Raw genomic sequence first — 14535 nt, 5'->3', positions numbered from 1 at the left:
CAACGTGGCTTCCACGAATTCATGGGGGCAAACTGGCAATCTCCGGTAACCTAATGACAGCCATAATTTGCTAGTCAGTTCTTAGGAAAAGAAAGTAGCCATCAAAGGAATCATTTAAATTGTAAAGGATGAGCCAGACAGTAGGAGATTTTACTTTATTATATGAGCACCCAAACGGTAACTTCATTTTTCCATTGCGGCCAAGCCACGGCCGACAGTGTTAACTGCCTGTAAATTCTTTCGTCCCACGGTTTAGCAACAGGAAGTCACCACCGATGAAGGGCACCTTGATCACGCGCCTCTCTCATGTGCTTACGAGGTAACGCCTCCCCAGGCGTCGCTTAGCAGGCAACGCTCTGGGAAGTTCCATGCCGCCCGCACGGTTTGCTCGGTCCTGACCAATCAGGGTGGAGGAAGCCGCGTGGAGCGTCGAACACACCCGGCCGCCCGTCGCCAGGCTCGCTCTCTTGTATTCTTGCTCTCCCGCGAGTCGGATGCGCCCTGTAGCATTGAACATCTCCCGCTTCTCCCGGTGCTGCGGCACTGTGGACTTAGTTTTGGCAGACAACAACTTTCGGTAGCTTCGCGAACAATGTTCGCCAATTTCTAAGCTCTAGCTCACCCTCGCCTCCCTAGGCCTATGTAGCCCCTTTCCAACATGCTTTAGCCAATAAATGGCCTTTCTCTATAATTTACCCTATTATTCCATAACGCCCATATGTCCATCCTGTACAAAATCAAGCATACAACCTACGTCTACAAAACCTGAGCATTTGAGTCCAGAAAGTCCCACAAGGAGGAAGGGAATATTTTTTCTATCAGCAATAAACCCAGTGCCGGAAAATCTTGTCCATAAGCCAGCAGTGGTTCTGTAAGGACACTAAAGTTTTATAAGCTTTTCAGAATCCCAAAAACTAAGCACAACAAGTTATTATCGAAGACATATAAAGGAAATCGATACTTCAGAGTCACTATAGCACGAAAAGACTAGCAAGTTACTGGGAACGGAAGGTAAACTACCAGAAACCTCTGAAATACGACGGTTGGAACTTAAATAGCGGCAGCTATTTATTCACAACTGATACAAAAGAGTTGCATGTTTGCACCTGTTACTGTCCTTCAAAGTAATCATCAGCGTTGTGTAGAATCCGTTTCCAGTGATGTGGAAGGCGTAGTATACCGTTACCAGAGCCTGTTCTGTTGATGGTGCGAATGGAGCGGTCTAAAGTTATGGTGATTCTCGTGTACGACTGTGATGGTGTTGTCCTAACGCATTATGTTCCTCCACCGCAGACAATCAATGCACAGTATTACTGTTCGTTTTGGGAGCATCACCTGCGACCAGCTTTGGGAAAGAAGCGGCGAAACTTTCTGCGCAACCCACCCACCATTTGGCACGACAATGCGCGTGCGCATACAGCGCAAGCTGTGGCTGCTCTGTTCGGTCGATGGGACTGGGAAGTACTGTACCATCCACCATACTCCCCGGACTTAAGTTCAAATGGCTCTGAGCACTATGGGACTCAACTGCTGTGGTCATAAGTCCCCTAGAACTTAGAACTACTTAAACCTAACTAACCTAAGGACATCACACACATCCATGCCCGAGGCAGGATTCGAACCTGCGACCGTATCAGTCGCACGGTTCCGGACTGCGCGCCTAGAACCGCGAGACCACCGCGGCCGGCCCCGGACTTAAGTCCTTGTGACTTTGATTTGATTCCGAAGATGAAGGAATCACTTCGTGGCATTCGCTTCAGAACTGTTCCAGGGATTCGACAGGCAGTAGACCATTCCATTCCCACAGTCAGCAGAACAGGCTCTGCTAAAGGTATACTACGCCTTCCACATCACTGGAAACGGATTCTACACAACGCTGATGACTACTTTGAAGGATAGTAACAGGTGCACACATGTAACTCTTTTGTATCGGCTTAATAAATAGTTGCCACTATTTAAGTTCCAATCGTCGTAGTTCACTCAACCTTTCTACTTCTGACGCGATAGTAAGGACCTCACAAAAATTCTGCTATGCTGATGACGAGGTAGCAGTCATCTAAACAAACCATCTAGAAAAAAGACAAAACACTCAGCAGATCTGAAACAGCTGCATGAATAATATCAGAAGAGGAGACTATGTTTAAATCCATCCAAAACAGTTAGCGGCTTATTCCACTTTAGTAAACATGTCACACACAAATTTTTCAATTTTTCATTTTACATAAACCAATATATCATAACAATTATCCAAAATACCTTACTTCACAGGTAACCATTCCCCAAGACATAGAACACAGTCCTCGGTAGTATAGTGGTTAGTATGCCCGACTGTCACGCGGGAGACGCAGGTTCGCTTCTCGGCCGGGAAGAACTTTTTTTTACCTCACTAAATATATTTGAAGTTATCATGCACGTAAAAATAAATAGTGCTGATTTACTGAACAGTAACACACATAATTGTAATAAATGATATGCGAATATCTCTCACGTACAAGGAACAAAACTTCATCGAACTGACAACATTCCTATAAATATTGTTTTTTCCATAGTAAACTCCTAATGAGAATGTAGAGATCACATATGTACTCAGAGATAAATTAAAATGCCAGTTAGGATAATTGTTTCCTACATTTTTAAACAGTATATAGAAACTAGACAGTAAATCTTCATCATACAAATATGAAGTACATAAATGAATATAAGTAAGTACTACTTACAAGTTTTTGTTACCGTGTGAGAATATTTTCTGCTATTTTTTTCTGATTGATTGATCTATGGAGACCAACTTCGTGAGTATGGTAGAAAAGAGCAGCCCTGAGAATGTAGAAAAAAAGAATAGTTTCGAATGGAAAAATGCGCTTCTGGCGGGGTGATTTAACGCTGATTCACTTCAAATTAGTGTTCCCATTATATACAGAATTGCATTTTCGTGTGTTTGTAGTACGGAATATAACTTTCTGCAGATTTTGCTTTTATCGGTAAGACTGATAGGTAACGTGGGAAGTTCCATGCGGCTTTACGCGTTCTATACATCAAAGTCGCAATGCTAGAAAAACATGGCAAAGTGAAAAACGACCTGCAGATGCTCCACGCATGGTGCAGGGCTTGGCGGTTGACCCTCAACATAAACAAATGTAACGTATTGCGCACAAACAGGCAGAATGACTCATTAATGTATGATTACACGATTGTAGAACAATCACTGGAAGCAATCACACCCATAAAATGTCTAGGAATGTGTGTCCGCAGCAATTTAAAGTCTAACGCGCACTTGACACTAACCGTACATAAGCAGATATCAGAAAGATTAACTTACAAAGGAAGTGGCTTACAAAACTCTCTTTCAACCAATACCTGAATACTACTCGTCTGTCTGGTATTCGTATCAGATATGACTGATAGAGAAAGTAACCAAATCGAAAGAAGAGCAGCGCGTTTCGTTACAGACTCGCTTAGTAAGTCCGAAAGCAGTTCGGAAAAGCTCAGCCAACTCCATTGGCAGAAGCTGCAAGCGAAGTCATATGCATCACGGTGTCCTTCACTGTTAAAGTTCCGACAGCGGACGTTCCTAGAAGATTCAACCAATACATTGCTTCCTCCTACGTATATCTCGCGAAAAGACCATGAGAGATAGAGCACACAAAGAGGTTTACCAGCAACCGTTCATATCGTGAAACGTTCGACTGGACAAGAAAAGGGTGAAACAGCTGTACACACAATGCTCCTTCGCCATACACCAGACAAAAAACGCGAGTTAATATTGCACTGTCATAGTTTCGTCACTAGCTCATCGGGACGTTGGATTATTTTAATTTAACTGCAAAATTTGCACCACACTGTCACACACACAAATCGAAGTAACCTCCGCCCCCACAGAAAAGAAACAGATTTAATATTGCACTGCCATCTACTTATGAGCTATGCTGAAAGATTCAAGCCTCTAGCTCATGGGGAGATAGTTTGAAATCAGTTGCAAAATATCACACAAAAACCGACCTACTAAAATGTTAAAAATAATTGTGCCACTTGTTACATTGAAGGTCACAATTTTAAGTTAATTTGTCTATCATATGTATCACTTTTTAAAAACCCAGTAATTTAAGCAATATTGTTGTTGTGGTCTTCAGTCCAGAGACTGGTTTGATGCAAGTCTCCATGCTACCCTATCCTGTGCAGCTCTCCATGCTACCCTATCCTGTGCAAGCTTCTTCGTCTCCCAGTAGGTACTGAGAGACGAAGAAGCTTGCACAGGATGGTTTACCTACGTCCTTCTGAATCTGCTTCGTGTATTCAACTCTTTGTCTCCCTCTACGATTTTTTCCCTCCACGCTGCCCTCCAATACTATACGGGTGATCCCTTGATGCCTCACAACTTGTCCTACCAACCGATCCCTTCTTCTAGTTAAGTTGTGCCACAAATTTCTCTTCTCCCCAATTCTAGTCAATACCTCCTCATTAGTTAATGTGATCTACCAATCTGATCTTCAGCATTCTTCTGTAGCGCCACATTTCGAAAGCTTCTATTCTCTTCTTGTCCAAACTATTTAGCGTACATGTTTCACTTCCATACATGGCTACACTCCATACAAATACTTTCAGATACGACTTCCTGACGCTTAAAGCTATACTCGATTCTCTTCTTCAGAAACGCTTTCCTTCCCATTGCCAGTCTACATTTTATATCCACTCTACTTCGACCATCATCAGTTATTTTGCTCCCCAAATAGCAAAACTCCTTTACTACTTTAAGTGTCTCATTTCCTAATCTAATTCCGTCAGCATCACCCGACTTAATTCGACTACATTCCATTATCCTCGTTTTGCGTTTGTTGATGTTCATCTTATATCCTCCTTTCAAGACACTTTCCATTCCGGTCAACTGCTCTTCCAGGTCCTTTGCTGTCTCTGACAGAATTACAATGTCACCGGCGAGCTTCTTGGATTTTAATTCCCACTCCAAATTTTTCTTTTGTTTCCTTTACTGCTTGCTCAATATATAGGTTGAATGACATCGGGGATAGGCTACAACCCTGTCTCATTCCCTTCCCAACCACTGCTTCCCTTTCATGCCCCTTGACTCTTATAGCTGCCATCTGGTTTCTGTACAAATTGTAAATAGCCTTTCGCTCCCTGTATTTTACCCCCGCCACCTTTAGAATTTGAAAGAGATTATTCCAGTCAACATTGTCTAAAGCTTTCTCTAAGTCTACAAATGCTACAAACTTAGGTTTGCCTTTCCTTAATCTATCTTCTAAGATAGGTCGTAGGGTCGGTATTGCCTCACGTGTTCCAACATTTCTACGGAATCCAAACTGATCTTCCCCGAGGTCGGCTTCTACCAGTTTTTCCATTAGTCTGTAAAGAATTCGCGTTAGTATTTTGCAGCCGTGACTTATTAAACTGAAAGTTCGGTAATTTTTCCCATCTGTCAAGAGGACATCCAACAACTCTATCAATCAATGTCAAGCCGAATAACTGGTTGCATAAGGGCCATAGATGAGCCAAAGTATTACTAACTTGTTAAATTTGTGAAAATCGTTCCATAATCAAATCAATAAGTCATCCTATTTTTCTGAAACTGTAATCATCTGTGGGTCTGTACATGTACATCACATCGACCGATTTCTGTCTCATTCCGATAATTCCTTCGTGGTGTGTCGTTAAAGGTATAGCATCCCTGCCTCTTCTGTTCCCTCACCCCTCCTCGCCTTCTTTCCAGGCACTGAATCCGGCTTGCTCCATTTTATAATTTTACTATTTTATGCTGTTTACGTTTTACACACCCATTGCTCTACACTTTTAATATTTTAACAAGAATTTTTACATAATTATACTTCCTATAATTTTAACAACACTCCTCTTGTTACACTCATGACATCCGCAACACTCTCCTCCCTACGTCTATTGCGCTCCCCCAATCAACCTCACTCCTTCCCCCACCCTCCCCCCTCAACCTTCTGTTTTCCTCTTCCCCCTCCAGTACCCCCTATCTCCTCCACATACCTATTTAAAACAATGACCGCAGCTGCAAGACACAGTACTCTTAAATGAGACTCTGAACAGACAAGACGAGTGCCGAAGGATCTACAATGCTGTTCAAAATTAAAGCAACAAACCGCTATTTCCCCGTCTTGTGTGTAATTCACCGTATAATCATACAAACTGTCAACAGAAGTGGGTACAACCGTGTTCTGCACGGAAAATGGCATTCTGGACAACGGAGAACCATGTTAACGATGACGTCCGGGGGTTTGCTAGGTAATCCCACATCCACAACCGTTGTGTATACAGTTACTGACGGTGTAGTATGGCACTAAGAAGACATCTACCAGACACTCTGCGGTGGAGAGCCAGAATAACAATCGACGCAGGGCAGTCGCACACTGATGAGGCTCGGCGGCTTAATTTGAATCGTTCTGTTGTTTCTCGGGCGTGGCAACAATTTATGGAGATCGAAACAGTACCCCAAAGACCAGGGCAGGGCCGACCACGCGTGACATCAGAAAGAGAGGACAGTTATTTGGATGTAAGGGCACGATGACACCGCCTTAGAACTGCTCGGCAACTGGCATCTGACCTCGGAGCATACACTGGACGTGTTGTGTCGAGAGAAACGGTGGCAGAGTGGCCTTTACTGTTGGAGACCTGCTACATGTGCACCTCTAAGCGTCTTCATAGAAGGGAACGTCTCGAGTGAAGTCCTCAACATGACCCTGGACGGTCGAAGAGTGGGCCAATGTTCTTCTCGAGTCTCGATTTGGTCTGGAGAGTGATTCTCGGACCCAAACATTATGGAAAGAGACCGATATCAAGAACGATCCCTAATGTTGTGGGCAGGGATTATGCTGACCACACGAACACCTCTTCATGAAACTGTATGGATGAATTGGCAGGATTTAACTGCTGTCAGGTATCGTGACGAGATGTTGCGACCTCCTGTGCAGTTGTAGCGAGGTGGTGCGGGCTAAGGCTTCGTACTGATGGACGATAATGACCGACCTCATAGAGCAAGAGCGGTTGATGTTCTGTTGGAAACGGAAGGTATTGCACGCATCACGTGGCCTGCTCGCTCTCCCGATTTGAATCCCACAGAGCATGCCATGGGGAGCACTAGGGAGACACGTTGCACAATGTCAGCATCCACAAACCACTCTTCAAGACTTGCGAGCAACTTTCCCGAAAGAAACGGGCGTCATTGCTTCAACATGAGATTTATGACATCATTCACAGCATGTCCCGTCGTTGTCAGGCCTGTCTTGATGCCAGAGGTGGTCACGCCCCATACTGAGCACATTTACCAGTTGTCGAAATGTGTGTGCAAATCCGTTAAGCTGGAAAAAACGAAAATATTTTTGTCTACCGTTACGCACATTGCAATTGTTTACGTTCTGTTTATATTGTTTTGTGGAAAAATAAACACAACCTTGCACAATTTCCGTTTGTGCTTTAATTTTGGACGCCAGTGTACTTAGGTATATAATGCATGTATGTAAATTCTTTTTCCTACTTACCGTAAAATATTAGACGATACATATTTGGTTTTACTTTGTTTGCAGAGTTTTACTTTGATGCAGAGTGATCGATATATTGTCATATAATTAAAAATGTGCAAATGACACTGAACAATAAATGGCTATTATTGTAAACATGGTAGAGACATGATAGACTGTCTGTCAATGACAACACAGAAAGCGGTTGCTTATCAACATTTAAAAACGTTTACTAAAAATCACGTATGGAAGAGTGTATGCCATTCAGTCTCGTTCAGACCCTTTCCTTACGCTTAAATAAAACTATAATATAGTCGTGACATAAAGTGTTGAATAAGATGAGAATTAGCTAAAAAAGATGCTAAAATATTTTTCCTAGTGCATGTGCCTCCCTGTCAACTAATACGAACAGGGAAACGGCTATCCACTGTAAGAACAACAAAATGTCGTTCGCAGTTCTAGCCGTGGATGTTAAAAGTGCCTACATAAAAATCTGAGTCTCACGTTAAAAACAGGCATATGAAAAGAGAAATGGGCACACAGTCAAAACTGTAAAACTGCGTTTCAGATAACTGTAGCTGGCCACTATTATGAACTCTAAAATAATCTACCCAGTTGTTTGAGCAGGTGGCCCGGTACTAAAAAAAAAGTTTCACACCGTTTCCATACTTTAAAATAATGAACAATCCGTTATCAAGAAAAATTGTTGCCCTCTTGTCCGAATATAAAATGCAGGCAAGTACGATGTGGTGCGCCGACTACCGTTGCTCCTTAACACAAGCACCGCACGCTGGTTGGAGGAGGCTCCTGTGTGTCACACGGCAGTCCTGCTCTGTGTGACTGGAACGAAGGTCGCCGTGATAAAATTGCAGCGATCCTCCTTACTCCCCACGCCAGTCGAGAGCTCCCAAGAATATCTTTAGGGATGTCACGGTGGAGGAGGGGGTAGCAGACAGCCGAACAGCAGGTGAAAGGGGATGCGGACATTGTTGACTATTCAATGAGTGTCGGTTGCACTTCACACTTTTTCGAATTTACATGAATAGTGTGAACGGAGGAATTTAGTAACAACAGTGAAAATAATAAAATTATGATAAGTTGCTTACTTTTTGTCTCTGTGTAAAATCCGCCCAAGAAGTGTGAGTTACTGAGGATCCAAGACGGCAGCAAGTAGAGGCCGCGCAGAATAATGTGGTCGGTGGACGCGCACACGGCAGGGCGGGCACGCGTGGGGAGAGCAGCAGTGTTGTAGGAAAACAGACAGGCGCTATAGGTGACATGCCGAGTGCTGGAGGGGAAGTGCCATTATGAATTGTAGCCTACACTCACATATTTATTAAAAAATATTAAGTAGAGCCCCTCCGTACCCACAAGTGCATGGTGACATTCAACAAGATCTGTCACCTCCGGTTTATTTAGTATATAAAAATAATTCCGCTGAAAAAAAAAACAAAAGTAATCATTTATTTTCCCCTGTCATGTTAACCATTTGTAGCTTTCAGAGAAGAGTCATGGGTGGCAAACTCTGAGTAAAATGTACATTTTCTCTTGAAGCTTCTTTTGCCAAACCACAATGCAATTTACACAGTGTCACCTCACTAACATATTGTGCAGACGCTACTGTGAGAGAATACTACACGGGTTTATTAAGTGAGGAACTGGGGCAAAGTAAGGAGAGCAGCTTATGAAAAAGCAGTTACCCGGTTCCAAAATAAACGTGTAATGTGTCTTCAGTTATGCTGTTCCAAAAGCCATATTGTTTCTCGCTTCACCAGCTATCGATGGCCCTTAAAAAGTACATTGTTTCACCGAAAAAGTCTGTAGTTAGTGGTATAACACAGCAGGTACTGAAGTTTTGCCTAAAAACCATGTGGCAAAATACTTTCTCCTTCACGTGTTATCATTTGCCAAAGACTCATTTCGATTTCTCGAACAGTTTGTGAAATACATAGAAGAGCCAAAGAAACTGGTACACCTGCCTAATATCGTGTAGGGCCCCCGCAAGCACGCAGGAGTGCCTCAATACAACATGGCATGGACTTCACTAATGTATGAAGCAGTGCTGGAGGGAACTGACATCATGATTCCTGCAGCACTGTCCATAAATCCGTAAGAGTACGAGAATGAAGATCTCTTCTGAATAGCACGTTGAAAGGCATCCCGGATATGCTCAATAATGTTCATGTCTGGGAATTTTGGTAGGCAGCGGAAATGTTTAAACTCAGAAGAGTGTTCCTGGAGCCACTCTGTAACAATTCTGGACGTGTGGGGTGTCGCGTTATCCTGCTGGAATTGCCAAAGTCCGCCGGAATGCACAATGGACATGAATGGATGCAGGTAATCATACAGGATGCTTACGGGCGTGCACCTGTGAGAGTCGTATCTAGACGTATCAGGGGTCCCGCATCACTCCAACTGCACACGCCCCACACCATTACAGAGCCTCCACCAGCTTGACCAGTCCCCTCCTGACATGAAGAGTACATGGATTCATGAGGTTGTCTCCATACCCGTACAAGTCCAACCGCTCGATACAATTTGAAACGAGACTCGTCCAACCAACAACATGTTTCCAGTCATCAACAGTCCAAGGACGGTGTTGACGGGCCCAGGCGAGGCGTAAAGTTTGTGTCGTGGATGATGATGATGATGGTGATGATGATGGTGATGATGATTATGTTTAGTTTATGGGGCGCTCAACTGCGCGGTTATCACCGCCCGTACAAAAATCCCACCCTTTTCTCAGTCCAATCTCGCCACGTGCATGAATGATGATGAAATGATGAGGACAACACAAAGACCCAGTCATCTCGATTGTGTCGCGGAGTCATCAACGGTACACGAGTGGGCCTCCGGCTCTAACAGCCCATATCGATGATGTTTCGTTGGACGGTTTGCACGCTCGCACTTGTTGATGGGCCAGGACTGAAATCTGCAGCAATTTGCGGAAGGGTTGCAATTCTGTCACGCTGAAAGATTCTCTTCAGTCTTCGTTGGTCCCGTTGTTGCAGGAACTTTTTCCGGCTGCAGCAATGTTGGAGATTTGATGTTTTACCGGATTCCCTACATTCAGCGTGCACTCGTAAAATGGTCGTACGGGAAAAACCCCACTTCATCGCTACCTCGGAGATGTTGTGTCCCATAGCTCGTGCGGCGACTATAACATAATGTTCAAACTCACTTAAATCTTGATAACCTGCCGTTGTAGCAGCAGTAACCGACTAACCACTGCGCCAAACACTTGTTGCCTTATATAGGGGTTGCCGACCGCACCGCCGTCTTCTGCCTGTGTACATATCTCTGTATTCAAATACGCATTCCTATACCAGTTTCTTTGGCGCTTCAGTGTATGTCGTATGTTGTGCCTATTTCAGTCTGACTTTAGCCGGCCGCGGTGGTCTTGCGGTTCTAGGCGCTGCAGTCCGGAACCGTGGGACTGCTACGGTCGCAGGTTCGAATCCTGCCTCGGGCATGGATGTGTGTGATGTCCTTAGGTTAGTTAGGTTTAAGTAGTTCTAAGTTATAGGGGACTGATGACCTAAGATGTTAAGTCCCATAGTGCTCAGACAAAAAAAAATTAAAAAATCAGTCTCACTTTTATCGCTGGCGCGCGCGATCGGAAATGAGTGTGCTAGATCAGATCAATTTTCTCGAAACTGATAACAGACAGAGACCTTCACCAAAGTCTAACCAAAAATTCAGTATGTTACCTAAATTTCATGTGCTGCAACATATTATGTGTTATGCACCAAACGCAAAATCATAGTGACACCTATTCTTCATTATAAACTTTTTCGAATGTCGCACAGGGTCTTACTTCGACGCAAATATTAAAATAAGTATAACCATTAAGGAAATGACGAGTACATCACCACGACGCTACATAAAGTTATAAGCAATCCAAAAATGATTTTTTGTAGCAAATAGTTTCTGTAAGTGCGTTTCAAAAAAATTGCAGGGTGTGCGCCTCGATTTTGTCATCGACAACCTGCCGAAAGGGCCGAACACTGTTGGCTTAGCCCTCCGAACAAACGAAAGAACTCGCGCAGCGCTTTGGACTATCAAGTGGCTACTGCGTATCGACCACCGTATCCTGTGCGGACTCGTAACACTGAATCGTATATTTGTGAGCGACGCGGCGCGAAACGCTACAGATAAGTGCGTCTGGGCACCAGTTGGACGTTTTACAGGGAGCTAGGAGCCTTACCTGCAGGCTGGCATAAAAATACGGATTGGCGCCTGAAATGTGTCACCGCTTAATTCGCGATACCGTCGCTAGGAGACGTGCGTGTTTACAACATGACAGACAACGGACGAATAACAGCGTAGCAGTGATCGGCAGTTGTTACTTTTTCACGAAACGAAAAGTCCTGCTGCGACTCAGAGACAGTTTCGACAACAGCTTAACGCAAGGTGGTCCCCATGCAAGAGCACCCTTCACAGGCCGTATGATCAGTTTCTACGGGAAGGTTCAATAGTGGAAGCGAATCGATCTCGGCCGGGACGTGTGTGGCCTGACACTATTGCGTTGCTCTGCAGAGAAGCACTGACGAATCGTGCAGCAAGGCAGCAGCGCGTATGGTTGTATCCGGACCACGGCCGGCCACTGCGTATGCGGCCGCCGGCAGTCCGAGGCCCGACCTGTCACTCGGCTTTGTTCGGTTCTTCTCGAAGTGTCCTGAAGAGCGCAACATTTCATTAAGTGTTGCAGTGCGGCATTTTTCGGTCGGCACAGCTCTCCGAGTCCGGCAGAATCGTGCTGTTAGCGATGTCTAACCTTCGCCATTTGTTCGTGGTATGAAAGACGTTCACAGGTCCTTTTGTAACGCTATCCTCCTATTTCCATCTATTGTACTGTAAATTTTTTCCTTATTTTGTTACCTCAAGATATGACATTTCTGTGTCTTTATATATTGTAATTGTTTTGCTATCGAACGATTACATCGATAGGTCGAGTGGAAAACCAAAGTGTTTAGGATCTTTGGTAGTGTTAACTCTGCCACATGGAGCGCGGGCAGAGGGGGTCTGGCTGGAGTAGGGCGGTGGAGCAGGTGTGTTGAGTGACGCTTCCGCGAGTTGCCGCGCTTCCGGGGTTTGGCAGCATGTAATTACGCTCGACTTGCTATGATAGTTTCTGGCACGGTGTCGCGGACGGGAAACATTAGCAGACACACATCAAGAGCCCGTTTCGCCTGGTGACCGTGTCGAGAAGGCGCGCCAGCATCCAGCTTCTGCAACAGCTACGACCGACAATGAGTGATTGTCGCCACCTCCTCGATCGACGACTTCAAACCTTCAATCAACCAACAAGGAAGACTGGAAGCACGTAAAGTTTTAGAACTGTATGGCAGACCTCAGTTTTTCAAACTATTCCATTAGCATCACTAAAATACAGCAACTTAGTATGAGCCTTTGTTGGTCATTGTCCGAATTGCATTACCAAGCAGAGTCCCTTCCTTTTCCGAAATGAACTCGAGTGTCGTTGAAATTCAAACGCCAGCATTAAAGTAATTTCATTCGATTTCACTGCTTTAATTTCAAAGTTCAGTTAAGGTATTCATAGCTGGCTATAATATTTAGATTACACAAGCACAAATTAAGAGTGCGAGTTTTGTTACCATTTTTAGCTTACCTGTGACTGCAGCTCAGCTTCGTATGTACTAAATTTTACTACTGTTAATTGTTCAGAATCATTTAATTCAATTTCAAAGTTAAATCTCTTATTTCTAAATTGCGTAGATTCAAGTAGCTTTTGAAGTGATTGTTGAGGTAGCCCAAGACTAACCTTATTTTATTGAATTTCGTAGTGCTTCAGAAACAAAGTTCACTATTAATTTCAGTCATTAAATTAACTTTCAATTTTCCGGTTTTATTAATTCTTTTGGTAAAGTAAGTCGGTAGCGAAATTTATTACTTCTGACAAACATTCGTTTTCACACAACACGTGTCAACCTTCAGTTGCCACGCTTTTAGTGCTAATTATATGTGCAATAACCTTTCTTTTCCAGTTATTATAGTAGTTGTCCATAGGACTGGCGACCGTAATTTTCCCCAAATCTCAAATATCTAATTAAAGCCAGTTAATTGTTAACGTAACGACCGCACATTATTTTCTTTATTAACTTTACCTCTTTTCAAAATTAATTTCCACCAGTTTCATTTGCATTTTTCCTTTCATTTAGATGTAACCCTTTCCTCCCTCTTTACTGACAGATTAACTTCGGTGACGATTGCTTTTCCCAAATTTCCATTAGGTACACGTGTTTTAATTTTTACTGTCATTAAGGTCGATAAGTGAGGGGCTATCTATTGTCGCAATCGTTTAAAGTGAATGCGGGTGACAGAAGAGAGGGATGAGAGTTCTCAACTCGCATAAGCGACATGTACTGTATATTTGCTATGAAGCGACATTACAATACTACGCAGAAAGTATATAAAGATTAATGTACAATGAAAGAGCAAAACATTAAAACGGTCGACAGATGTGATTCATTGTCCTGCATGTAAAGAAGTACTTTGTGCTAAATTTGCAGGAATGGAGCACGAAATGAAATTGGTGATACGAATAGTAAAATTTCTGAAGTTGCACGCATTATTCCATTATCAACAAACTGCCTGTTAGGTTCTGTCTCAGGTTCTTCGGTGGACGTTTGTTTGATGATTTTTCTGACGTGGGAGGGTGAAGGTCTGACAGTACCAGCTACTCGCGGTGGCGAAAGTCGAAAAAATCATCGAACAAACGTCCACCGAAGAACCTGAGAGAGAAGCCAACAGGCAGTTCATCAACAAGTGGCCACGAAAGTCTTAACAATTTTGTATTCCACTGTCAGTTGCAACCTTTTCCAATGGAACTGAACGAAGAGAATGGATTTCATATATTTCTACAAAGTACGTTGGTTAAGTCAAGGGGCATGTCTGAAACGATATTTCGAATTAAAATTCGTTATTGTTGAATTTATGAAGGAAAAAGAGGAGTGCACGAACGAAAATTAGAATATCCAGAATGGATTGCAGACTTGTCATTTCAAGTGGACTCGATTGCACA

At 43.5% G+C, this 14535-nt stretch overlaps 1 protein-coding gene across 1 annotated transcript in view; it reads right to left on the bottom strand.

Annotated features, from left to right (window-relative positions):
- Nucleotides 1-2015: 2015 nt before the first annotated feature.
- LOC126210020 (uncharacterized) overlaps nucleotides 2016-14535 on the bottom strand; it is a 161887-nt gene continuing 149367 nt past the window's right edge. The window contains exon 8 of the mRNA XM_049939124.1: nucleotides 2016-2069. Within this exon, the coding sequence (XP_049795081.1) occupies nucleotides 2016-2069 (54 nt within the window). The remainder of the gene's footprint in view (nucleotides 2070-14535) is intronic.

This window comes from Schistocerca nitens, chromosome 10 (assembly GCF_023898315.1).
Source record: "Schistocerca nitens isolate TAMUIC-IGC-003100 chromosome 10, iqSchNite1.1, whole genome shotgun sequence".
Classification (NCBI taxonomy): Eukaryota; Metazoa; Arthropoda; class Insecta; order Orthoptera; family Acrididae; genus Schistocerca; species Schistocerca nitens.
This window is presented reverse-complemented; position numbering and strand designations above follow the sequence as displayed.